The sequence below is a fragment of the Rhinolophus sinicus genome, chromosome 17 (genome assembly GCF_057876585.1).
Source record: "Rhinolophus sinicus isolate RSI-liver-muscle chromosome 17, RSI-T2T, whole genome shotgun sequence".
In the NCBI taxonomy this organism is placed as follows: Eukaryota; Metazoa; Chordata; class Mammalia; order Chiroptera; family Rhinolophidae; genus Rhinolophus; species Rhinolophus sinicus.
The window spans coordinates 28,528,242-28,556,144 of NC_142517.1; the positions used below are offsets into that span (position 1 = coordinate 28,528,242).

The following is a 27,903-nucleotide window of genomic DNA, read 5'->3' on the forward strand; positions in this document are numbered from 1 at the left end:
AGTATTCTCTAACATTCCACTTGTGTTGGCTAACTTATAATGAGAATTCAGTCACAGAAATATTTTTAGCTGTAAACCTTGCTTCCTGGTGATAGTTTATATTTACATGGGAATTGTTTTATATCCTGAGATATAACTGGTTTTTTTAACTTAAGGTTTAGTTGATTTAATGCTTTGATGATTTTTTTGAAGAAATACCTAATAACAGTTGTTGATTCAAAATAATTGATTATTTTTAATGCTTGACTTTAGATTAGTGTTCTTTTTTATTTTTCCTCTTTATTCCTTGGTTAGGAAGCCTCTTGTTGAGAATGGAGACAGTGGATTGGCTCCTAGTGACTGGGCACATTTTTATTTGCTGGGATTGCAGTTCTGCCTGACTCCAATTCAGGGTTTAAATCCCATTCTTCTTTGCTTTATCTTCTACCTCTTTCTCTTTTTTCGTTGGCAGCTGCTTACACAGAGCAGTGTGTGAGTGAGAGTGTTGTTTTTGTGGGCTGTGTCTGTAATTATAACCTTTAAATTCAGGCTCTCATTTTAAATAGTTTGAGACAAGAACCCTGTGCATTATATAGCCAAGAACCTGTCCAGAATTGCTTTTAAGGAAGAGAAGCAGTCTTAATTCCATGTAGTAATACATTTTGTTTTCTGAAAATTTGTGTGTACCATTTGCTGTATATGTAAAAAGGGAAAAAAGTAGGCATCAGTATATTTTATTTAGTTAAGTGAATTGTATAAATACTAAAGCTTTAGCCAGTTACTTTACGATAAATCTCAAATAAGGTGAGAAAACAGTATGAAGAAGGAAAAGTTGACTAATCTTAGAATGACTTGTATTCAGTTTTATTAGGTTGGTGCAAAAGTAATTGTGGTTTAAAAGGTTAAAAATAATTGCAAAAACTGTAATTACTTTTACATCAACCTAATATTTTGCCTTTGTTTTTTAAGAACAGTAGTTCTCTTTAAAGTGCTTAATTCTCTTTTTTTATTTTAGAGTTTTCTTTACAGAGAAATTTGGATTTTCTTCTCAGGCAGCAGGTGCTATCAACAGGTATTTCATTATTTTTTGCAAGTGCTTATCGTGTGCCTAGCGTGGGTCTTTAATTATAACCAAATGTTAGGAAACGTATGTGGCATAACATCCACAGTGTGAAACCAAGACTGTGTTGGCACTTGATCCTGAGTGGCCATCTTTGCATTAATGCAAAACCAAAGAAGTCTCGGACCACTTTTTATATCTTTATATTTCTATTTATTAGTGACCATTTTAGAAGATTGTTAAACTAAATGAGCTGGGGTTTGCATTGCCTGATAGTTTTGGGGACCTGTTGGGTTTTTTTTTCTCGCTGTGATGTATTTCATTAAATATCTTTTATATTCTCTGGGCAGTGTTGTATATGTCATATCAGCTCCCATGTCCCCAATATTTGGGCTCCTGGTGGATAAAACAGGGAAGAACATCGTCTGGGTCCTGTGTGCAGTGGTGACCACTCTTGCTTCGCATATGCTGCTGGCCTTTACACTGTGGAATCCTTGGATTGCTATGGTAACGTCACTGTTAGCACGTGGGGCTCAGAGGTCGGGAGGACCCTGTAAAGTGCCTGCGTGGCAGGAGCCACACTCAGTTCCTCCGAAAGCAATGCTTCATGGCTGTGGGAAAGCAAGGCCTTGATTTAAATTTAAGTAACTATTTTTAGTGTATGTAAATATTAATTGTTAATGTGTAAAGTATTTTTTAATTTTATTTGGCTTATTTAATAGAGTAGTCTCAATGCTGAAGTAGAATTTGAAATAAAATAGTCTTATAAAAGCTAGAATGCTTAGTAGTTCCATTTATTTTTCTGTACTTCATTAAATGAAGTCATTCCATCATAGGTGGTGAAAAAAACTTAGCCTAACATCCATGATTTCCCATTGTTTTGTCTTTGACTTTTAGTAGGTCAAAAGTGATAACGAATTCATCAAGTTTTTGTTATTGTTCTTCAGAATGTCATTTTTACGATTACAGGCTGAAGTGCCACATTTCTTATCTGTTCATAAAAGGATATCTTGAACATGTGTATTTGTGCACTTGGTGAGAATTCTATAGGACAGATTCCTAGAAATAGAAATGCTGTAGTAGAGGCTTCGCACATGAAACATCTTGATAGATACTGTGAAACTTCTCCAATAACTTCCTATCCATTTATAGCATTATCAATAATAGAAGAATGTGTCTGCTTTTTAGGATCCTTGCCATTATTGGACATTGGCATTTTAATCTTTGCCAGTCTGATAGTTATAAATGATCTTATTTTAACTTAGTTCATAAGATTCCTTTTTTAATTGAAGAAAACAATTAGCATTAGGTGATGTTTAACAAGCATTGGTGGTTGGTTGTCTGCCTTGCTCTCCTGTTGGGTGTTGATAACCCAGAGGTGAGATAATGGACTTACTGGTGTGATGTTGCCTTGGTTGCTTAATTTGTAATTCCTAATAAATGTTGGAAAATTAGCTTACTTAAAACATTGGCACTGACTTTGCAAATTAGCTTTGTTTTCCCGCTTGGTTCTTAACTGTACCCTGTGCCTAGCCAGTTATAGGTGTATAAAATAGAAAATGGTTAAGACAGTGTGTGTATTTTGTCACTAGAAGGATACTGTTAGAGAGGGCCAGGACTCGTTTGTATTGAATATGAGTTTTAGTCTGATCGCCATAAAACGTGCATGGCTGTTCATATACGTGTATTAGCTATTTATAGCACTCTTGCTAATCTGCATCAAAGGAAAGTCACCTTTTGGTTAATATAAGACTTTTCCCCTTTTCCTTATTGCTTTCTTTAGTGTCTCCTGGGACTCTCCTATTCGTTGCTTGCCTGTGCATTGTGGCCGATGGTGGCATTTGTAGTTCCTGAACATCAACTGGGAACTGCATATGGCTTGTAAGTACTTGCACCATGGATCATATAATATCCCTCTCAACTGGATCAATTTAATTATCATATGAAACCCCAGGTCTCCTGATCTAGTCATCTTTAGGCTTCTGGGACAGCTCTGAACCTGGAAATAACTAGAGAAGTCAGTTAATGTATTTATGATGTTATTGTGGCAACAAAAAAATGCTCCAAGTCTCCAGCAGGAGAGCTGGAGTTAAGGTAACCCATAAGAGGTAATTGCTAACCTTATCATCCCATGGCCCATTTGTGTAAGGGCTTCTCAGTGAGCAGTTGAGTTCTGGTCTCTGGTCCAAAAGGCAGAAGGGGTTGGTATTCACTTAAGCCTTTCTTTCTTTCATCAGGAAGGTTTTGAGTTTGTACTTCACTTAATAAGGCAAGCTCCCTTACATTTGAGCATGAAGTCTAGTACAGGAAACAGTCATGGGATAAAAAACAAATCTAATCGAGTCATCCCTGGTTGAAAACATGTGTTAGTACAAATAGTATGTGGTTTACAGATACTAATATTTGCAATAAATTGTTACTGTGTGTGAAGACTTTTGATTGAAATGTGTTTTTTCGTTTCTTAAATTGCAGCATGCAGTCCATTCAGAACCTTGGGTTGGCAATCAGTTCCATCATTGCTGGCATGATACTGGATACTCGGGGATATTTGTTTTTGGAAGTTTTCTTCATTGCCTGTGTTTCTTGTAAGTGTGCCAGGTGGCAACATTTATTTAGTTTCTTTTAATATGTAGCAGAATATTTTTATATTTTCAGGTTTTTGTTATTGTTCTGTTCCCCCCTTTTTAAACCAAATCTGTAAGCCGTATCTCTTGGGTTTGCCTAGTTCTTAGCCTGTGTGTCAGTTTCCCAGCTGGTGACTTTCTAGTTCTCTGAAGATTCACACACATTTTTCAGGAGATTCCTGTCCTTAAAGGCAGTAGTGGAATCTGCTTCATATTCTGTTTTAAATACTTGTTTTTTTTTTTTTTTTTTAAACATTTTCCCCTTTAAAGTGGAAGCATTTCAAGAGTCCTGAGTGTGTCCGTGGTTGTGAATGTGTGGACACTGCTGGTGTGACGTGGGTGTGAATGCTCATGGCTAATTTCATTAGGCAGTTTGAAATTTCTTTTATTAGTCCTGTTACTTAATTTTTGCCCGTAATGATTTGTTGATTAAAAATAGGAAGCGTTAGGAAACTGTTGAAAACTATAAGAATCAGAATTTTTCCATTGATAGTCTTCACCATACACATAAATTGTGTTCATCTGAAAAAAATTATCATATAACATATTAAGATGCCTTTTATACTTTGATAATATGTATCTAAAATGGCAAACCCCAGTGATATTATCAGACTTTATTTTCATTTTGTTTCATAGTGACTACCTATAGTTGAAGTAGAATTGTGCTTGTAGATAATTGCTTATGAGTAGCCTGAATACATTTTATTGTCTCATAATTTTAGAAATAAGCACATCAAATTAAAAAAAACCACATTATTTGTTTTTAAAAAGTGGGTCATATAAGAATTTACTGGTTCATGAAAATGTTTTCGTCTATTTCTGATGCTGCAACATGTGGTTTAACTTCAAGCCATTAAGTTCCATATATACTTGGTTCCCAAATCAAACACCGTGCCATTTAAAAGTGTTTTTGTTGCCATATTAATTTAAAGTAAGTGTGCCTCACTTGTCAAGGTACAAAGCTAAGCACCTGACTTTCTGAGGTTTTTACCGGCTCTGGGCATCTAATGACAACGTTCAGATGTTTGTTAAATGGACATGGTGTTTTCACACCTAAAACTTCCAAAGGATTAATTCTGTTTACCCTCTGTAAAAAGATAAATAGTGTAGGGATTGGCAGGAGTTTTGGGGAAGTGCTGGGAAGGACCAGCACTTACAAAGAGAGAGGAAAGAGTAGCAAGGATGACCGTGGGTGGGTTGGCCCCCTCTCCTGTGGGTGTCTCAGCTTCTCTGTTTCTGGCCTCGCTATCCCTGGGCTCAGGTAGCCTATGGAGAAAATGATGTTTAACTTATTTTGAGTACGAGTTATGATTACGTAGGAATCATTGGGAAGGAGTACATGATTTTTAAGGGTCCTGTGTTTTTTCACTTCCAGTGTCACTTTTAGCTGTGGTCTTCCTCTATTTGGTGAATCGTGCCCAAGGTGAGTAAAAGTTAAGGTATTTCTTAAACTGTGATGGATCATCTTGTGGGGTAACTGGATTGTCTCCATGCCTCTTTAGAGGACAGTGCTTTAGTTCATGTAATAACCTTCTGTTCATACATAGTGATGGAAACATTTCATTATGTAACATATAGTTATGTATTCTGGGCCTTCACATTTCTTACAATTATTGTTATGCTCTGGCTAATTCAATATGAGTTTTGTAATATAAAATCTTAGATGTTCACTATATATTAGTATAAATAAACATTTTTAAAAATAAAGCCTTTCCTGTGTTATTGTCTTATATTAAAAAAAATAAGTAAACAAATTTACAGCTGAAATGCACATTTTAAGGTTGAAAGCATTCGATGCAGAATGAGAAATTGCAGATTTTTTTCTTTTGCTAATATGTGCTATATACATTTGTTCGTTTTTTTCTTTGTTCTTAGATGTTGATGTTACCCTTATCAGTTTTTCTAACTGGCTTGCCTTTAAAGGTTATTATGTATTTAGAAAAATATATCCACATGCTGTTTAAATCATTTAGGTCATTTCCTTTAATTTCTCTTAATTTTCACTATTACTGAATGTTAATACAGTGTCCCCGTTAACAAAACCTGAAGCGATACATAAATCCAAACTTAAAAAAATGCTAAAATTAAACAGTAATTATTTGTATCATATAAGGATTTTTAGAAAACATTTTTTTTCGTTAAGAAGGTTCCAGGAGAGAAACCGTTTCTTTCTTCCACAGCCTTTTCTGTCACTTTATGGTATATCACTGCAAATGTGTGTGTGTATGCACATGCTTGTTGGGATTTTACTTTTAATAGTTATATTGAAAAGATTCTGTGCTTATTTGTGTTTTAGGTGGGAACCTAAATTATTCTGCAAGACAAAGGGAAGAAATAAAAGTTTCCCATTCTGAGTAAGTATTGAAAAAAGAAAAGTTGTCTTTATTTTGAAAATCTTACTAAACATTAGCATTTTATTTCAAGGTATTGGGACTGGACTTTTAAGAAATTAATCTTTTTCTTGAGTTTGGAGAGCTGACAATTACCTCTGGAACTACTATAACAAAATTCTGTTTGTGTCAGAAAATTTAAAGAGGTGGATATCAGTTTAAAAATGAAGGGTGGGGAGAGACTTAGACTGTAAAATTGCTTTTTGAGAGAAAAAAATCTGTAGTATTTGTAGTTTATTGGAGGAAAGGTCTTTGTCTTAAATTCCTGTCCTGGACTCACCCTTCCATTCTCTCTGATATTTTTTTTTTCTTAACTAGTTGAGATAATTTTTCTTCTTCTCCTAGTACTAGCATGGCTATTCTGTGTTCTCTTGACTAATTTGGAACAAATTAAAGTATATAGTGTGGGGTTTAAGTTAAATTAATTTTTTTCCATGAGTATATGCTAAAACAGTGATTCTATTTCCTGTTATTTCTAATTTTTGTCGTTGAATTTTTATTTAAAAAATTTATTTTAAATTATATACCATGTAACTGTAAGTTTTGTGAATTTTGAATAGGTTAAAATCTGGTAGAACAAGGCTGTTTCAAGGGGTGATTCTTGGCCATCAGAAATTGCCTTTTAATATAGTAATTCTAGAAATAATATTTTAAGAAAATAATATGAAGTGTTACGAGTTTTAAATATTTTTATGACAGTCTTTGTCATCTCAAAAAGTTGGAAACAGCATAAATGTCACAAAATAAATACGTTATGAACCATCCACATATGTTTAAATGATTTTTAGAAGGATTTTTAAAGTCAGAGATATGTAACTTGCTGTATGTTAAGTGAGTAAATGATAAAAATGCAAATACAATATCCTAATTTTACTTTTAAAAAGTATACAGGCATTTGTATTTCTTAAACCTATTACTTGTGTATAACGGAAAAAATACTGAAAGAAAACCCCCAATATAACAACTCCAGTTGAATGGTAGGGTTACAAGAGTTTATTTTTATCTTTGCTTTTCTGTATTTTCCAATTTTATATATTGATCCTGCATTACTTTTCCAATCGAGGAGATGAAAGATTATCCAGCAAAATGAGTAACTTTTAATACTTGGCACTATGAGTTTTGTAATGCTTACAGTTTACGTTTTGTAAACCAGGTGAAGCTTTGTGGTTTTTCCTCTACTTTTTGATAATTTATTGCATTATGTTTTGCAGATGAGAAGTTCAAATGACTGTGTCATGAAAATGGGCTGCACACATCATTGTTTGAAAACCTCGATTTTTTTTTTTTTAATTTAGAGTTTAGTCATTAGGAAAAATAATAGTCTGGAAAGTTATATTTATATTTCAAATACTCCTATTTCAGAGTATATTTGTGAGGACTGTTTCATCCTCTGTCTTTTGTGTGTTGCTGAAGAAGTCTACTTTGGAATAGGCTAATCAACAGTGAAGTTCAGCAGATTCCTCTGGAATGTGCAGGTGAACTTCAGTAAGGACAGGAAATAATGGAAATCATTGTATCTTGTATTGAGATCATTTTCACAAAGATCTTAGGGATGTGGCCTTTTCTTTACCTTAAAGCAAAACAATGAAAAAAGCTTTTGAAGGGGGTAGAAGGGGTGTTTTATACAGAATAAACTGGCATTTTAATAGGCATTCCCTTTCGTATTATAATAGGGAATATTTGAGAGATATTTTTATGAAGTCCCTTCATTTTCACAAGTAGCAGCTTATGTTCTGCTCTCTTTAGTTATGAGAGGTTGCTGAGCAGGGACGTTTTGGAGCTACTTTCTCTCGGTTATTGAGCACCTTAATCACTTATGGACATACTTTTGTGGTACAAACTTTCTGTGCAGATTTTTTTATAGTTAATTACTAAAAAAATGTCCGTTACATTATGATAATTGCTTATCTACCTGGATAAATAAAACCACTCAAAGGAATACTTGATATCTTCTAAGTTTTGATTTTTAAAATGTTTTAAAACACTGATTTTTAACTCTTATTTATATGGAAGTTTATAAGAAAATCTGTGTTGGCATAAAGAAAATTTGCCTAATTAGAGTCATTGAAAGATTGCAGGATTAGCTTTTTCTCCAGAGTAGGCCCTTAATGAAACACTTATGTTTTGCACCTTAAATAAAATAATGCATATGAAATTTCTCCAACAGACTAACACTTTTCAATTGACTCGATCTTAGCATATTAAAGTCAAGGAATTTTTCATGTGTTTTGCTCTCTGTAGGCAGGCAGATATTTTAGACAACAACTATTAAACTAAAGAATTTAGCTGATTACACTGTTTAAAGTACATGACATAACGTGTGCTTAAAAGTTCTGGAACAGATTGAAAGTGCATTCCTTATTCAGGGTAAATTTATTTACATCCATTTTTCTGATTTACAGTTTATTGTGTCATTATTCAGTTGTTAGTTCTTTAGGCTTTGGCTGCCGTGTGACTGTTGTAGCCCATGTTATTGACCGTTGGCCTCACCAGTTGGGGAGAGTGCAGGAAGGTGACAGCTGCTGCTGCTGGAGGACTTGTGTGGTCTGGCCCCTGCCTCCATCTTTCCACTCCTCTGCCCCAGCCACAGGGAGCTGCTTCCGTTTTTTCAAATGGGTCATATTTCTTCCTTTCTTGGGGGCTTTGTCCATGCTGCTCCCTTTGCTTAGAATATTTTTTCCAGGATTCTCTAAAACCTGGTTTCACCTAATTTCCGTCAGGAAACCTTAGCCCCAGCTCAGAAGCGTTATTCCTATGGAAACTCTTCCAGACCTTTCAGGCTATCAGGGTCTTCTTAAGTTCCTGTGACTTTTGAAAAGCCCTGTACTTTTCCTTCTTAGCTTACCTCAGCTTGTAATGAAGAATTTGTGACATTGTGGGTTTCCATCTCTTCCTTTAGATTGTGAGCTCCTCGAGGGCAAGGACTGTGTCTGTTATATTAATAGTGACTCTGCTGGTAGTGACCAGCACAAAGTAGGCACAAAATATGTTTTTGAATGATGCTTAAATAAAAAGGAAAGTAAATTGGAATAACTTTTTGAAGGATAAATTGGTAATATGAAAAAAAGACCTGAAAGGGGAATAGTGGTGGGCTGCATGTCTTTTGACTTAGAAGTTCCATTTCTGATAATTTATTGTAAGGGACCCATCAGGCACACACACTTGTAAATATATATTAAGGGGGTATCTTCATTGCAAGACTGCTTATAATAGCCTAAAATAGGAAACCACCCATGTTTATCAGAATAGGGGATTTGTTAACCACATCGTATCATATGTATAAAGGGAAATACTAAGCAGTCGTTAAATGGTTCCATTAGAGTACACGCTGACATGGAATGATGGCGTCATTATGTGGGAGAGGCAGAGTGCTGCTACTGTACAACAAACATGTTTGAAGGATGTGTCCATAAGTGTCTCTGGGTGATGACTTTCTTTTGGCTTATTTATATTTTCTACTTTTTCAACAATAAATACTTATTATGTAATAAAAGTTTAAAACCCCCTATAAAGAATGAAATTCAATACAAGTTTGAGTGTTACCGTTTGAAGAAAGTGGTATTAGTGTTCAGAAGGGAGGGAGGTAATAAGTAGTGTTTTCCCAAGAACTTTGGGGATGTCGGTGGGAGTTAAACAGCGCCAGGAGTTAGAATTTGTATTGACAGGAAGAAAAGTGCATGTGAAGGGAACTGTGGGAGACAGTATAGAATGGGATATGGGCTAAATGAAATAATGCACTTATTTTTGGGTCCCAGTTGTAGCAAAAAAACAGCTTCAAGGTGTTTGCAAGCTGTCCGTTTATGGAATGCCTCCACCTCAGCGTCACACACCTTGGCTTCTTCCCTTGACAGTTCTTGGAGTGCCCCCTGGGGGTCGGGGGTGCGGGTTGTTGAATTTAGGCCTTGAACATGGAATTGCTGCCTGGAGGTTGGGAGAAAACTTTAATGTTTTGTAAGAAATAACTGAAAAGTCCTTGACATCCTGCAGACAGGCCAGGCAGCCACACTTTTACCACTTACTCCCCCCAGGTGTCGTGTGTATGGTCATGTACTCAAGTGACATGTCTTCTTGGTGGCTCTTTATCCGTCCCACATCATGGCAGCTGCCCCGCCTAACTTGCTCTACTCCCTAAACTGACTTTTCCCCCAGAGGTTTGACTGCAAGTCAATTGTGTAATGAAAATCAGTGGGCCTATGAGCCATTCCATTAGGGGTTAGCGTGGACTTTGTAGGAGTTTGTGTTTTTGAAGAGAATCACCTCCCATGCTTATCTACTAAGTTTTACTACCGTGTTTCCCCGAAAATAAGACCTAGCCAGTCCATCAGCTCTTATGCGTCCTTTGGAGCAAAAATTAATTTAAGACCCGGCCTTATTTTACTAGAAGACCGGTCTTACAATAATTTTTGCTCCAAAAGACGCATTAGAGCTGATTGTCCGGCTAGGTCTCATTGTCCGGCTAGGTCTTATTTTTGGGGAAACATGGTAGGTAGTAGCTTTCTGGACTTCCATTTCCTGATTGCAAAGTGGAATATCACTAAAGTTCCTTTTAGCACTCTCATTCATCCTTTACGAAACATACAGATACGGTTAATTACCATATGTTAGATGTGTATTCATTAATGGGTGACCTAGTACATTGTCTAGAGAAATATCTATCCATTCCCTGCATTTAGTGGATTAGTTGATGGGTTGAAAAATATGGGCCTTTCCTGGGATTGTGTTCAGATTCCTTTGGGCACTCTGGCAAGTAAATGAAGCATGCTCAGAAATTTCTAGGATAACAGTGGGTTCACAAACAACTAGCTGAAAGTCTGGGCTGGTGACACTTTCAATCTTGCAAGGCCTATCCCACTGCGCCCTCCTCCCCCAAATATTGAGGCTTACTCAGTTTTCCAAGGAGAATCTGATTATTTGGGGGTTCTATGTCTTAGCACGTTCAGGTAGTTTTTAACCTTTCAAAGCACACCCTGTCTGCCCTGTGGAAGATGTAAATAAGTGTTAGGACAAAAGGTGAATCCCTTCACCCAACTTCGTAACCTGAAAAGAGCCCTGATTTCAGAGGCTGCTGTGGACAGGAGATGGCAAAACAGCCAATGGAGTGAGGTAGGAAGAGGATGAGAGGAGACTGGGTTTGAGCTGGCAGCAACGGACTTGGGAGCGCTGGGATGAGAAACAGCTGGAAGAAGAACAGGACCTTGTGTTAACGAAAGGAAACCTGGGCTGGGACATAAGGTAGTGAAGAGATGGTCCTGGAGACAGGTCACCTCAGATGTTAGAGGCATCGCTCCTGAAATGGAGAAGGTCAGAGGAGAAATACATGGTGTCTTTGGGTTCCAATGCAGTCCGTGGGCGTGGCGTCCAGGCTTGGAGGATGGGAGAGCTGGGGGAATGAGCCTAAGAGATCAGACATATTTAATGGACGTTTTAAAATGTTTTCCATGGCTTATTTTATAGTTCTATGAATTTTAGTAGCGGATAGATTTGTATTCTGGCCACCACAACCAGGATATAGAACAAATAGCTCTTTCATGAACATTTTCAAAGGGAAATATAGTAATATTTTAAGATAACATATATATGTGCTCCCTTCATTTAAGAGTAGAAAGTTTTGGTTTATTTTCTAGCACTTGGGTTTTTGAAGTGCTTTTCTAATCTGATAACAAAGTACATAAAGGTCTTGTGATGGTGTTACTTATTAATATGTTTATTTCATAGAGTACAAAATTTCACCTTTTAACAGAGATCTCTGACATTGGGGTATATCTTTGACATCATCTGATGGTTCAAAAAAATAACAGTAGTGGGGAAAACCAAACATAGTGCTGTAATTATGCTTGATGATGTGAGATATACACACATTTCTGTGTCATCATTTGTTTCTGGCATCATTGACCTAAGGCTCTTCAGTAGAGGAGGTGATTTGGAGATGTGGAAAATGTGGACCGCCTTCCTCAAGTGGGGGAAGCACATGAAGAGCCAGTGACTCTGGGATTGCGATGCAGTATGATGAGCGTTATCATAGATCAATGGCTAATTGGGTTCAGAACACCTGCCATCCTGAGATTCCCAGAGGAGATCGTCTTTGAGCTGCATTGTAAAGGATGAATAGGGTGATTCACCTAACAGAAGGAGTGGGGTGGGAGTGGGGTGGACGAGAGGCCCCAGAGCTCATCCTGAGAGAGCCTGCTGTTAATTACAGTGGAGTGAAGGGGTCACCTGGAGAGTTGAGGTTTTAAGCTTTTGATACAAGGCAGATTGCTGAGGGCCTTTCATTCCATGTTCAACATTTTGATCTTAATACTGAAGGCAAATGGGAGCATTTGGACGATTTTTATGTTGAGGATTAAGGTAGGATTTACATTTACGAAGAGGACCCTAGAAGCAGAAGGAAGGGAATGAATCGGAAGTTGAGGGGGACAAATCTGGAGTCAGGAGAATGGTTAATAGGTTGGAGCAGTGAAGCCCAAGAGACATGATGGAAGTTTGAACTAAGGCAGTGGCAGTGAAGATGGAAATGAGTGGACAAATTCTAGTAATACTAGGGAGGGTGAACTGACAATGTGATCTGACAACGTGAGGCGTTGGGAGAAGCTTGAATTAAGGATGACTCCTGGCTTGGTTGGATGGTGGTGCCATTTAACTGGAAAGAGCAGGTTTGGGAGGAAAATGATTTCAGTTTTCCCTTTGTGGATGGAGCTTGCAGTGCCTGAGAGATTGTTGTATGGACAGAAGCATAGGTTTGAAATGTGAAAGGAATTCCGGGCCATAGGTGGGGCCATCAGGAATCAGTGAGATTGCCCAGGAAGAGTGCCAAGGACAGAGTCCTAGGCACACCCACCCTCACTTACAGGGAGGGAGCAGGACAAGGAGTGAAGAGAAGCAAGAGAGGGTGCCTTCTGTGGAAGCAAGGGGAGGTGTAGGAAGGGAGTGGGCGGCAGTGGGAAGTGCCCTGAAAGCTCAAGCGGGATAGGCTCTGCCCGTGTCCATTCAGTTTGTAACTGGCAAGTCATTGGTACCTTGTTGAGAGCAATTTCAGTGGGATGGGCAGCAGCTGCTGGTAATGATTTGGAGTATAAATTCAAGGTAGAAATGCAATAAAAAGTGTAGCCTATCCTTGCAAGAAACTAGGCTATAAAAGAACAGAAAGAGTCTTCGGTGGCTCTTTCTTGGATTGTTGGGTTAATGCTTTATAAAGGTCTCGTTGTTCATGTGTTTTTCTACTTGCGGGATGGCGCATTCTCAGACTCTGCGATTCTTTAATTTTCTTGGAATGGCACTTTTTGCTTTTTGTTCATGATTTAACCACTATAAAAATGTCCAGTTATCGCCTGCTGCAGGAACATACGTTCTGCTCTTAACCACGGAATTCTTCTTCAGACCATTACCTTCGAAGTTGTTTGATACATTGAAGAAAAAAAACCTCAACAAAAAGTTGAGAAATTGAAATACTGAAGACATTTGGCCTGCTTACAAGAAAGTAAAAGATAATGAGAATACATAACTTGATAAGCTGAGGTTATGCTTAATTGCACATGACTTTGTGAAAAATTTCCCTTCCTGTTGTCTTTGAAATGTGGGCTAAAAAATGAGAATGCTTGCAGGTATGTTGTGTCCTGGAATTGCATTGAATTGGACTTGGTGAGTGTTAGAACAAATAAATCCCAGACAACTTGTGATTTAGTTTTATAGGCACACATTCATAAATTGGATTTAGGCAGTAATTCCAGAAAAGCATACACAGGAGAATCATTTGCTGTATATTCATTTATTCCACAAAGATTTAGTGAGTACCCAGATGTTCCAGCCTCTGCTAGATGCTGGAGGAGGAGGGCTAAGGGGACTGAAACACTGCTGCTCATACTTGGGGAGTACAAGGGGAGAGGTCCCTTAAGAGGTGTGGGTGATGGGTCAGAGAAGGGGGAGGGCCTTTTGATGAGTCATCAGGGGAGGCTTCTCAGAAGAGGTGGCCTTTGAGTTGTTGGCTGAGAGACAACTGTTCATTCTCTTTGACTATTCTGTTTCATGTGACACCTTGATTCCTCCCTTGACACTGTTCCTTCCGCATTCCCAGTGCTGTATGATCCAGCACTATCTTCTATCCCTATGTTCCCTGTCAGAATTTTTTATGATTCCTGTATCTCCTCTGCTCTTTCTCTTCTCCCTCAGAGATGTTATTTAGGTCTGTAGCTTTGAATATTTGCTTGGACAGATAACTAAACCCAGAGCTTGTGCCAAAGCTGTCTCTGATTCTCTATTTATTTCCAACTTCTCTCAGTAGCAGCTCACATTGGACTTGTCTGAATCTGAAATCTCCCCCACAGTACACAGCCCCTTCCCTCCCTTCCCTTCCCCTCCCTTTTCACCAATACTGTTGAACACCTACTATGTGCTAAGTGCTAATTTTCTTTTGGTTCCTCGTGCTTGGAGTCTCAGAGTCATTTTCGTTGTTTCCTTTACCACTCACGTCTAATCATTTTATTTCTCTTCATTCTTTCCAATATGTTTTAAAACGTTTTCTCATGCCCATTATCTGTACACGTGGAGCACTGCAGTGGCCTTCTAAATGTTGATCACCACCTTCTTCCTCCATTATCAGCATCACCATTGCTTACTGAGTGTCATATTCAGAATGTTGTTAGGATGCCATGTTCTATAGATTGAAAAATCAAATAGTGGGGGAGATAAAACAGACTGAAACGATAATCATCGCATCATCAACTCCAAGGTCATAAGCCCAGTGGGTGAGTCAGTAGTGCAGAGTGAGATCGGAGGTAGCTGCAGGAAGTAGAACTCATGGTCTAGGAAGATGGCTACTTAGGCATTTGGAGAAGGTTTTCTTGGGGGGTGAGGAGTAGGTGTTTGGGGGAGGTGAGGGTTGTTACCATGGTGGCCCCATGGTAAACGTGAGGGGTGGAAGTCCACGTAGTGGGGTAGGAGACCTGTGAGTTGAAAAGTTCAGTTGGGACTAGACTGATGGGTGAGAAATCTGAGCTTTATTGTATAGAAATGATGATACAGGGAGGAAACTAACAAAATCAGGGAGGGTATGATGTATGAAAAATGCGGTTTGAAAGACAATCTGAAGGTATAGTGCAGCATGTGTTTGAAGGGAAGAGAAACCAATGAGGAGACCTTGAGAAGTTTGCTGTGCCATTTTGTTGCTTTTTTCTAATTTGTTCAAACATGGGGCCTACAGATTAAGTTTCTAAGTCACAGCTTTAATCATGTCACTGTCCCACTCAAATACCTGTGGTGGTTCCCCGTGCCTTGAGTTGTTGTTCTTTCCCTGGCTTTGGGGCGCCCAACCTTCCAGCATGGTCTCCACCTCCTCCCCTTCGGGAACCAACCTTTGGCTCTCACAGACATTTTCCGTTTTCTCCACTGCTTGGGGGAATTCTAGTAATTGAAATTTCACCCAGCCTTTAGCAGACTCATAATTCATGGATCTCTCAGCAGAAAGTGCTCTCACTCCTTCTCCCCTCCCCCCAAAAAAAGAACTTCCCTAATACCTACTGCCTGTGGTGTTCATTTGGATTAATCAATAGCTGACATGATTTCTTCTGCAGCTGCTGAAATTATTAATTAGTGCACATTGTTTGTATATATGTTTTTGTTTCTCCAACAGTCTCTAACCTCCTTAAGGGCTGACACTGTGCTTGTGCTTTTGTAAGTGGCTACCGCCCTTACATTTGCATCCATGGATTTTGAATATGATAATATTCACCCACCTTCAATTTTGTTCTAACCTGCCCAAACAACCAGGCAGATAATGTGACGCTTGGGGTCCGGAGGGATAACACATTTGGGGATCCCAGCTTTCACCAGGGTGGTGGACATTGCCCAGGTAGATTCAGGAAGAACTTTTGTTTCTTCTGGTCTCTTTGTCCCCTTCTATGGGTGGGTTTTTGATAACCACAGGGGAGGCAAATATATTTCCTTGACTTACATTGGGCAGTGAGTTTCCAGCTCCCCTTAACAAAGGGTCCCTTTTTCCAAGGGGATAGTCAGATTTGATTTTTGTATCTTGAATAACTGTCCCTGAAAACCAGGATACAATGTCAACTAAGTTAAACTTTTTGATCCCAACTATCCAGAAATAAGTTAAAAATGGGTTCTTTGCTGCTAAGAAGGTCAGAAAACACTGCTGAAGCTGAATTAACATTATGTGGACCAGATAAGTAACGGCAAGCATAGGTTCACAGAGACTGAAGGCTGGAAAACTTTGGCAGGTGTATAAAGCACTTGCTTTTTCAATAAAGGTAATGCATCCTGGAGGATTCTAGGTTTTCTTCCCACCTGCAGCGTTGGCAGGCTGGTGGGCATTGGGATGTGGAATGGCTTGAAGCTTTTGGGGGGGAGCCTAGTGCACCAGTTCGCTGGTAGTGATAAACTTGATTAATTTCTAAGGGGTGATGATAGATAATGGACTGTAGTTTGGCTGAATCTTCCCAGTGTGTTGTGTTTGCAAAGACAGGGACAAGAATTAATAAGAAGCAAGAGAGCTGATAGAACGTTCAACAGAGCAATCAGTTTTAAGCTCTCCCAGCCAGTGTAGGAGCATTTACTTATATGGAAAGAGCTGACCTGCTAATTAGAAAACATCCTTGCCTGTTCATTAAACTGATTATCCTAAGGAATTCTGCTAGGCAACACTTAGTCTAGCGCTAATTATTGCGTGCCCTTGAAAGCAATAAACTGCACTTTTAGAATAAAGTTTTATAATTTAGACATATACATGGTTTACTCAGACATTTCCTGAAATTAGAGTAGGGTAATAATGAGGGGTTACACTTCCGTTTTTATGAAAAAGGCTTATCTACCTTTTCATAGAGATTATAATGAATTATTAAATAATGTATGCTTAGATCTGAGAACTCCTTGGAGATCATTATTGTTTAAATGTGAGAGGTTTTTTTAAGGTTGTCATTTTAGATTACCTTGACTCTTAAATGTAGCTCCCCCCCCCTCCCCCGTGGTAGAGAATGAACATCATACAATTTAAGACTGGTAAAACTTTTCTGTCATAAACTGAGACATGTTCAAATAAAAACCATGGTTCATGCAGTCACTTTACCCTGTATCTCCCACTTTATCATGCAGAACTTTTTCTAACATTAACCAGTACACTGGGTAAGAAGGGCAGTGAAAGAACTTATACTGTATATACCCACTGGTCTGCAGATAACAATTATGTAAACAAGTGAGCTGACCTAAAACAGAGAGCTGGTGCTGTCCGCGAGAACTTGGCTGGCTTTGGATGGGGCCCGGTGCTTCAGTCTTAGGAGCGTGTATTTCAGCTTCTAAGGCCATTTCCCGGGCTCAAAGTTTCCATCAAACACTATGACCTGGGCATTCTCCAGCTGGGTGACCTTGGACAAGTTACTTAAAGCTCCAGCCTTCAGTTGCCTCATTTATTTGTAAATGGGGCTGACGATAGCTCCTACCTCCAAGGGCTGTTGTGAAGATTAAATGAGTTACTCCATGTAAAGTGCTCTTACGTAGCAAGGGCTTCATTCACTCATCCAGCCATGTATTCATTCACATATATATTCAACCCCTATGTGTTGTGCACTCACTATGTGCTTGGCCCTGCTGTGGAAGCCGGCATTAGGGGTACAGCAGTCAGACAGACGAGGTCCCTGGCCTATAGGTCCCTGGCCTATATTCTAGGGGCAGAGACAGGTAATAAGTAAACTGATGAGTCCGGGTACTAATCAGTGACAGAAGGACACTAGGGAAATATAACTGACTGGGTTGTGGGGAGAGAGCAGCATTAGCTATGATGGGCTGGAGTGGCTTCTGTGGAGGTGATGTTTGAGCTGAGACCTGAACGACAAGAGATACATGTCATCTCTCATTAAAATAAAGTTTTCCTTTGTGTTGGTGACGTTCTCCATATTCTTATTTTAAAGTCTCTTAACATCAGTACAAACTCCTTCCCCGTAGGACACCCCTAGGAGATCTTGAGTCCGTCTACCACTAGCGCACGACTGTGTTCAAACAAGTCATTGTCAACGTCTTGGAGCTCGTTTTGCCCACACTGCATCTTGGCAGTACCCAGACCTGCCCACCCCTGGGCCTCTCGCCCTCGGCTCCGGCTGGGTGCTCACCCACCTTGTTATGCCTCAGTTTTTGGAGGAGCCTGACTCTGTTGTTCCCGACTGACAGGAAGTACAGGACTGGGTTGAAGCAGCTGTTCATGCTCACCAGCGGCCTCCATATCTTGTAGGCCAAGCTGGCCACCCTCAAAAGCTGGCAGTCCTGGGAAGTCAGGAAGCGGAGAGTGAGGTAGAAGGAGCGTGCGACATGGAAGGGCACGAAGCAGAGGATGAAGAGGCTGCACACCAGCAAGATGGTCCGGATGGACTTGGCCCGGACTGCGTTGCCCGTCTTCATGAGGGTCTCCTCTGGCTTGGTCAGGCTCCTGACCATCAGCGTGTAGCACACCAAGACGACCGCAAAGGGAAAGGCAAAGCCGGACAACGTCAGAACCATACCGTAGGCAAAATACCGATCAAAATTCTTCGGGCCGGTCGTGTCGTAGCAGACCATGTGGCCGTTGATGTAGTCCGTGTGGGAGAAGCCCAGTGTGGGCAGCAGCTGCAGGACCACCAGGGCCCAGGTGGTGGCCGCAGCCAGCAGGGCGTGCCGGCGGGTCCGGTAGGGCAGGGAACGCAGAGGGTGGCACACGCTCAGGAAGCGATGCACCGAGATGCAGGTCAGCAGCAGGACGCTGCCGTAGAGGTTAGTGTAGAACAGGAAGCGCACCAGCTTGCACAGTAGCTCCCCGAAGGGCCACCAGTCCCCCATGGAGTAGGTGACGATGAGGAAGGGCAGCGTCAGCACATAAAGCAGGTCGGCCACCATCAGGTTCACCAGATAGATGGTGGCACAGCTCCAGCGCTTGGTTTGGTGCCAGGAGAGCCACAAGACAGTGGCATTCAGGGGCAGTCCTAGCACGAAGATGATACTGTAGGTCAGAGAGAGGTAGATTTGCTTGTAGTCCTCTGACAAGTGGCAGAGGCCTTGTTCCTCGGAGGCATTAGTGTCCAGCATGTCCATCTCTTGGGGTGCTCCCTCTGGGAGCCCAACTGCTCCTGCTTCTGCTTCCCCTGGGAAGAAACAAAAGGGACAGCAGAGCATGATGCCCTCAGCTGGGTGTTAGCCCCTGCCTTGCTCTGGCACTCAACTCTGTGTGGTATGTATGGTGCGACTCTCTCCCCAAGGCTGGTCAGCGTCCATGTTGGAGAGAGACCAGCTCCAGGACAGAAAGAATTAAACCCGAGGGCAAAGCAGTCTTCAACACAAGGGCTTCTAGACTTACCAGGTCCAAAGGGCTGGCCCTACGCTGACTTGTATGCTCTCTGCTCCAGACTGGGTTGTGATAGGAAACTCAAGTACACATGGTGGCAGGTAGGTGCTGCTGCCATTTAAACAGGGCGCACACGGCCTCCAGTGCTATGACTCCTCCTCTGGCTAGCATCCTTTGCATAGAGCCAGGAAATCTCCAGCCTGAGAAGCTGGAGTTGCATTCCCAGGGGGTGATACTGCTCCCAATCTCGTCCTCACTCCAAACCCCATGGTGGAAAAGAAAGTGATCCTTGGGCTTAGGGAGGATTAGGCAAAGCACAGGTTTTGCCTACAGGCTCTGCTGGAGGGTTTTGATTTGTGTCTCTTTCAGGATTTATTAACTGCGTATTTGAATGCTGAGGCTGATTTGCGTGTTAACAATCTCAGCATCCCGAGCAGCCAAGAAAACAAACCTGAGCCACGAAGCCAGCTGCAGCTTCTTCCTTATTCCCATCCCTGCTGACAAAGCAGATCCAGTTAGCAGACCCCCATAGCTGAAGAAGCGGGGTGTGGCGCTCGCAGGGTTTTTTTGTTTTTTTTCTCACTGGGAAGTCAGTAGGTCGGTCAGCCAATCAGCATGGAATCTACAGGGATGGAAAGAAGTTTGTTTCTAGGGCTTGATGTTCAGAAAGATGAGTCAATGCAGAGCAAGAGAAAAATTTTAGATCGGAGGTTTTCATATAAATTGAGTGCTGACTGTAGACTCTCACATGCAGAGCTTTATTTACAATGAAAGGAGCAGACACCTCGTGCACTCAGTCCACGCTTACTGAGCACCTATTAAGTCAGGCTCAATGACTAGCAATACAGACGAGTAAAACACAGCCCTTGCTCTCCAGGATCTCAGTCTGGTGGGGAAGAAAGAAGAGGATACAGCTAATTGTAATACAGTCTGATAAATGGTCAACCAAACGCTGTGAAAACCAGCAGGATGCATTGGTTCTCCCCTGAGAGAATAAGAGTAGCGCCATTTGAGCTGCTTGGTGGGAGAAGAACAAATCGGAGCTTGCGAGACAGAGAAGTGAGGGGCATCCTGAAAGGACAGCATATGCAAGGAGCTGGAGGTGAAGGGTGTCCTGGGATGGCAGAAGGACCAGCCTAGCGGATGAACATCAAGGATGCCACCACAAGGGGCGTGGGCTAAGGCTGTGTTTCAGGAAGATACCTGGCAGCAGCAAGGAATCGGGCCTGGAGCAGCCAGACTGTAAAGGGGCTGAGGCAGAGCCTGCAGGTGAGAGATGCTCAGTACCCCAAGCGAGGCCATGCAGGGTGGTCGAAGCGGAGGGAGGAGACCTGACCCCAGAGACGCTGTAGAGACACGAGTGACAGGAGGGTGTCGCTGAGACTGGGTGGGTGGTAAGGCCAGCGCCTAAGCTGAAATGTGAAGCTTGAAGCCTGGGACTGCTGTTCACAGATTGAGGGGACCGTGGGTCTCTGTGCTGCATCCTGACAAGGGGCTTGACACTTAGGCGACTGGCTGTAAAATCCACCCGACTGGGAGAGCAAAGCTTTTTGACTGGGTGAGTAAAAGGAGTGCAGTTTTCATTCATGTTGTTCCCTGTAATGTGTCATGTGGGAGGCTGGCAAATGCTTAGCTGTTGCTAGTGAAGCTGCCTTCCCAGCTCAGTGTGGGCTCCCAGAGAGAAGCCAAGGAGGGAAGCAGCCTGGCTCAGCGTGCAGTGCTAGCTGGGTCCAGAGGGTGACACCGCGATCTTATTTAATCCTCAGAACAACCTTGCGGATGAGGCATTATTACCTTGTTTCACTGATGAGGGTCAGAGAAGACACCCCGGTAGGGCTCACTACACCCTCTACTCTAGGGGGCCTCGTGGGTGGCTGCCTCCACATGGTGTGCTGTGGTGTGGTAAGAAGCCCTCCAAGCTGGCTTTGCCAGCGACCGGCCGCTAATTAGGACAGTCCGAATCAAGTCACCTTGTCTCTCATCCACGGTCTCCTCAGCTGTAGAGAGCGATGGTGTCTCCGGTGAGGCTGCTCTGAGAATCAGCGAGGAGAGAGGCACAGGCCTAACACATTTCAGTTCTCTTCCTACCCCTTCTTCTCCCTCTTCTCCTAAACACCATGGTGCCCTGGAAACCCGAGATCTTTGGGTTGTGTAGGAAGATGGGAGGGCAAGTGTCCTTTGCTACCTGAAAGCTGGTCAAGGTCACTTTCTTCCTGGCTGTTACCTTCTGCTGTGGTCTGATTGTATCCCCTACAAAGTCAGGTGTTGAACCCCTAGCCTCCAGAGCACTTGGAGTAAGGAAGTAATTAAGGTTAAATGAGGGCATAAGAGTGGGACCCCAATGCAGTAGAATCAGTATCATTATAATAAAGGACAGCAGAGAGCTTGATATCTGAAAATTATTGCTATAATATCTAAAATTCCCTTCTCTCTCTCTCTCTCTCTCTCTCTCTCTCTCTCTCTCTCTCTCTCTCTCTCGTGAGGACACAGCACAGCAAGAAGGTGGCCTGCAAACCGGGAAGAGCTCTCACCAGGAACTCAAATCCTGCAATTCTTGATCTTGGACTTTCCAGTCTCTAGGACTGTGAGAAGTGCATTTCTGTTGTTGAAGCCACCCAATCTGATATTTTGTGACAGAGCTCGAGAAGACTAAGACACCTTCCACACACTTCCAGGCTTAGCGAGTCTGGAGGGACAGCTTTTTAGGGGAGAGGGTCACCATCCTTTGTCAAGGCATAAGGGTAAACTACACAATGTTCAGACTGATGCATCACTGAGGCTACTATTATGAAGAAAGGAAGAGGGAGAAAAACTCAGGCCATAAAGGATTAATTCACTTGCCCAAAGCTGTGACAAGGCTGACCACCTCATCCTCTTTGAAGCCTTTCTTCTGTAGCCTCCGTCATCCCCTGACTTTTCTCCTGCCTCCCTAGAACTCCTAGTTCCCTCCATTAACAGGGATGCAGAATTGTAGGGCTATGTAGCTATTCATAGAATAAAGGAAAAGACCTAGAGTGGAAGAGAGGGTGGCTGGGGGTTTAGAGAGAAGAGAATTTGAGGACAGTTGGTGTGATGAATGGGATTCTAAGGAGAAGAGATGTCTACATTCCTAGAAAGTGAGTGTGTATCGCATAATGCAGGTTTCCCTCTGTCACCATTTCTTCAAGAGCTTTAAAAAAGGCAGACATAATTTAGAATCTGTTTACTTTAAATGGGCTCAGTGGGGGAGATGGGCCTTCAGAAAAGAATGAATGAAGTGAGAATCCCAAATGTGTGGTTTAAATGGGCCCCTCTGACCTTGATCCCAGTGCTCTTCCTGCTGTGGGTCTCTAAGAGCCTGGGCCTGTTTCTGGCCCTCTGCAAGTCATTCTGGGAGCAGCAGTGATCTCTGAGTACCAAGGCGGACATCTTCCAAAGGCACAGGGAGGTCTTCGTCATCTTAACGGTCTGAAATACAAAGGGTTTTTGGCACCGCTGCTAGTTTTCACTACTCAGAGAAAGCTAAGATGAAAGAGCTGTTCTCTCGCCTTTAACAAGTATTTATGATACGTGTTTTCAGAGTTCAGAAAAGGGGAAAGTTATTAACTCGAGTAACAACAAAATGTTACTGCCTTCCAGTTGTAGAGGACTGATTGTTGAATGAGAAAATAGGATCCCCTTTAAGAAAAACTTTGGGCCAGAGGAGTAGCCACCAGTAATTTTCAGTTTAAAATGCCACTATTGTATTATAAATGTGTTTAAATCTATAAATTAATTTTAATATTAAATATTTTACCTGTATCTGGAAACCTTTCTTAAGCAATTAAGCTATTTAATGGAGTCTCATAAATGCCTTCAGACAGTAAAATTTGTTTTTATAAATTATTCTGAAAAACTGTTGATTAATATGTACATTTAATTTACAAAGATGAATTAGGGATTTATTATACATATCACAACTTAATTATTTGATTTTTCAACATTTTTTTTTATGGGACCCTCAGGTACATTTAAGTAGGTGGTGAATTAAAATAGTCTTTGCTTTACTTTGAATTACGTTTCCTAAATCTTTCAAGTCCACTAGGTGCCTTGGTGTTGTTTGATCAACAGACCACTGGGTGGCGTTGAAGACCGACAGACTGGTTGCCATTTTCTCCCACAAGTGGAAGCAGGAATTGGGGTTGGGCTCAGGTTCGGGAATAGCAGGTGTGGATGAGATGTAATTCATTGAAAACGTACAGAAAATTCCACTGACCAAACCACGTCCTATTGGTCTTTTGTCTACTGTTACAGCTCAGTTCATACAGTGAAATGGAATTACAGTGAGCCGAAAACAGCCTGTTACTGTGATTGATTTTAAAAAAGATCTTGTGCAATAAGCATGGCAGGCATTCCCCCATTTTACAGCTGAGCAAACTAAGGTTCAGAGAGGTTCTGTGGAAGTCCTATCTGCGATGATCTGGGAAAAAGCCTGGACTTCTTTTATAAAGCAGAGACTCAGCAAATTCCCAGATTTCCAGGGAATTTTTTCTTACCTACCTACCAGCTCCTCCCTAATCATACAACAAAGAAAGAAGACATGGAAATAAAAGAGCAGGTGACCCCTGAAATCAGTAGCAGCCTTTGCTATAGATGACAGAACCCAAGATCAAAAAGTGTGATCTGGAGAGAATGGTGACTAGAGAGGTAACAGGATAAATGGAATAAAAAACACAACAAAACTGTGAAGAATGAGACCTACATAGCAACCCTCTACACCTTGAGTCTTAAGCTAAAAGGCACTGACATTAGCTTTTTAATGAATTTGTTCTATTTTTACAGCGCAGGCTTATGCCTGCTGTGTACCTGGATCCCTCTTCCATGCTTGAATTGTCCCAAAACATAGGCATCCAAGGGCTTTTATTTTTTATTTTTTCCACAAGGAAAGCAAATTGGACCTTTTAAATAATTTAGAAGACTGTCTAGAGACAGTGAGTACTTAATTTCAATAATTAATTTAAATAACAGCTTGCACATTTTTGTTTTCTATTGACAAGGATCTGACATAATTGGCAGCTTCAAATTAGTGTAAACACGGAGCGTGATTGGGAAACATTGCTCTGACATTATATTGTCACAACAGAGAAGGTGGCTGCTCTGCAACTGATGTTACTCTGTCTGAAAAAAATCATTGCTGAAAAATAATCTTTACTCCATCTGTATAAATGTGTGAGCTCACCAAACTGACTTTGAAATCAGAATTATTAACATCAATTAATGACGCAGTCACATAACCAGACATATTGTCCTGTGGTTGTAGAAGTCCATCGTTGCCTCTGGGCTCAAAACCCCGAAAAGAGACCTTTGTTACACTTTTTCCTTTTCTTTTCATTTAGCATCAAAGACCTTTAAATGCATCCTGACTGAGTCTTTCTCTGCCTGCTGTGTGAAGAAACATAGAAAGCTGGTTTGATTTGGGACAAGATAGGAGATCGGTAGCAGAGCCTGGGGCTCTAGGCCTAGTGGTAAATTGCCCAAGGCATTTTCAGAGTAGAGGGCTTGCATCCCGGGACCCCTCCTTCGATCCACTCTTACCCGCAGGCAGCAACTTCCCTTCACAGCCTGCTTCTAAAATGCCGTTTACAGTAGTAGTAACCTACTGATGGATGTGCTGTCCACCATGCAGCCTTTCCTGTTGCTAGGGTGTTGCTAAAGGGTTGCTAGGGTAGTGGTGGTGGTGGTGGTGGTGGGAAGAATCCACAATGGGTCTGGACTCAGCACAGTGAAGAGGAGAGACGATGATGTTGCCTTAGCCTCAGTCCCCCAGAAAGCAGAGCTGAGGCTCCCTGCGTTACTGTTTATTTGGGAGTGCACTCCCAGGGAGCAGGAGTGAGAGACAAGGGCAGTGAGGTGAATGAAGAGGGACTGATTTAAGACTTGGAGGCGTGGTACTGAACTGTCCCACAAAAGGCAACTGAGTGCTCAATCCCAAGGGATTGTCCTTTGAGAACCTGAATGAACATGTCTCAGGAAAGTCCTTTCAGAGCCAAAAAGAAGGAAGCATTTGTCCACCAGCTCCTGTCTGGCCCTGGCCAGGCCACACCGCTTGGCGCATGGATAGCCTGTTAGTACAGGAGAGCATCAGAAAGAGGAGACACACTGAAAAGAATGAATTTTTCTCACCGAACCGCATTTTTCTTTTGCCCTCTGAGGTGTTCCCCCCAATTTCTGTGTTGCTTCTACATGGGAGATGAGGGGCTCCTGCTGCATCTGGACCCGAATACTTTTGTGTGAAGTGATTCTTCTTGCTCTTTTTTTTTTTAAATCGAGTTATTTGTCTTTTTGTTATTGAATTTTAGGAGGTTTTTTTTTTTTTTTTTTTTTTTTTTTACATATTTTGGATGAAAGTCTTTTCAGTTATGTTATAAATAATTTTTCCTATGCTGTGGCTTTCCCTGGCTTAATGACATATATAATTTATTTTTAAGGAATGGAAGTTCTTAATTTTAACACAGTTAAAATGATCAATTTCCCTTTTATGGTTTGTGCTTTTGTATCTGGTTTAAGAATCTTTTTCTACCTTGAGGTCACAAAGATATTTTTTCATATTAGTATATGAAAGCCTTTCCCATTTAAATCTAATTTATTTTGTTCTACTAAAGGGTTTAATTGTTTCTCTCTCTCTCTGTCTCTCTCTCTGAAAAACAGAAATGTGATTGGATTAGATGCTGTTTGGCGAGTGGCAAGCAGGCAGTACTGACAAGTTAGGAGGTATTTACTGTAGTCTGGGAGGGACACGATGGTAGCCTTGACCTGAGTGCTGAGGATGGCAACAGAGAAATGGGTGGAGTCAGTGGATATGTGGGAAGTAAATGAATGTGACTTGGTAATGAGTTAAATATGGGAGTGGGGGTGGGGGAAGGGTTAAGGACTAACCCAAGTGACTTTTTTTTGCTGCTTTCAACCAATGCCTTCAGGCTCTGTCTTTTATTTCTCTCTTTCCTTGCTTCTCTGTTAAAGTTTCTGCTTCTTCCTTGCATCTCCTGATGCAGCTTTCCTTTTGGGCATCCTTTGGCTTCCACTGCAGTTACAGATGGCTAACTGCAGAGTTACAGAAATTTTCCCAAGAGACTCTAATTGACTCAGGTAGTCACCGTTATTCCTGTTTTGTTAGGAATGACACATGCTGCTGGTGTGTACACATATTGGCTGCCTGGGTGGCCCCTTTGTTATGGCCTGGGACTGCTGTGATGCTATCACAGAATTAGGAGCAGGACCACACTCGATGGGTGAACATTTAGAGTTGCTCTTTCTGCAGGAGCTTTGAGAAAGACCGTTCCCGTCAGGAACGGGCTGTGATCAGCTGGCGCTTGGTGTATCCTATGAGTACAGAAGAGCATTAGAAAGACAAGACACACTTAAGAAAATGAATTTTCTTTTTCATCAAAACTCATTTTTCTTTAATGTCTAAGTTATGAACTTGCTTTCTAAAACACATACTTATAATAGAAACTTATCATGACTCTAAAATAATTGTGGGTAGCAAATGTAATATTTGAAGCTGGTCTCCAACAGAGTTTCATTTATTAATAGTACACCAGTCGGAGCTTTGACTCTAGATATTTGTTCATGTATAAACCATAAATTTGAATTGACAGTCCTATTAATGATGGAATGCAGTTATGTGTGTTTATGGCAAAAGAACCAAGTGGATATTTTTGAACCTTATTATATGCAAGACAGATTAAAAACAGTAGTTATAGAGAATGAAAACAGGCCTTGATGTCATGTTCAGTCAAACATGTCAGAAGTGAGGTCTCAGAAAGCGCTACAGTGAAATACGAGGGGAAGGTGTGGAATTGCCAGGGATTTCATTTAAACACAAGGCTCATATATTAATATTTTCATTGATTTATTTTCATGCCAATATGTTCTGACATAAATATAGTGATCTATAATGTATCGACCATAAAAGTCAACATTATTTTTAAAGCTGACTCAGGGAAATAAAACCTCATTGTTAGTGCTGATATATACGGTATGTTATCCTGTTGAAAAATTAACCTCTCCTGTCCTGCTCCTGATTGAGCTAAATAAGAGGGATGCATTTTAACAGCTGCTGACCTTTTGGGCATGTGTTTTGCTTCATGGGCAATGTTCAGTTTGCAATTGCGCTAGCCCGTGGTGTGAAGTAAAAAGCAGTACATAGTCAACATTCCAGAAAAGACGCTGCCAAGAATGAGTGCTAATCAGCAAACATCTTTGCCTTAGAAGATCAAAAGTCCTGTGAGAGCTATAGAGGAAAAACTGATGGTTGCAAGAAGGGAGGGGGGTGGGGATGAGGAAGAAGGGGAAGGGATTAGACAGCATAAATTGGTAATTACAAGTATTGCCATGGGGATATGAGAGACAGTTTTAGGAATATAATCAATAATGTTTTAAATATGTTGTAGGGTTTCAGATGGGCACATGTCTTGTTAGGGAGAACACTTCATGGATGGTGTAGATGCTTGACCACTGCACTGTACACCTGAAGCTGAAGCTGAATAATATTGTATGTTGGCTATAATTTAATATATA

The 27,903-nt window shown here is 41.1% G+C and overlaps 1 protein-coding gene across 7 annotated transcripts in view; it reads left to right on the plus strand.

The window, feature by feature from the left end:
• Positions 1 to 27,903, plus strand: part of MFSD1 (major facilitator superfamily domain containing 1) — a 43,175-nt gene that overhangs the window by 13,803 nt on the left and 1,469 nt on the right. For 3 of the 7 annotated variants that reach the window (XM_074327022.2, XM_074327006.2, XM_074327018.2), the window contains 6 exons: positions 995 to 1,051; positions 1,390 to 1,546; positions 2,823 to 2,920; positions 3,512 to 3,624; positions 5,039 to 5,086; positions 5,960 to 6,021. In XM_074327022.2, coding sequence (XP_074183123.2) covers positions 995 to 1,051; positions 1,390 to 1,546; positions 2,823 to 2,920; positions 3,512 to 3,624; positions 5,039 to 5,086; positions 5,960 to 6,021 — 535 coding nt within the window. Of the gene's footprint in view, positions 1 to 994; positions 1,052 to 1,389; positions 1,547 to 2,822; positions 2,921 to 3,511; positions 3,625 to 5,038; positions 5,087 to 5,959; positions 6,022 to 7,264; positions 9,579 to 21,855; positions 23,391 to 27,903 lie in introns of those variants that run through there. The other 4 variants (XM_074326998.2, XM_074327012.2, XM_019732021.3 and 1 more) reach the window with 3 other exon arrangements.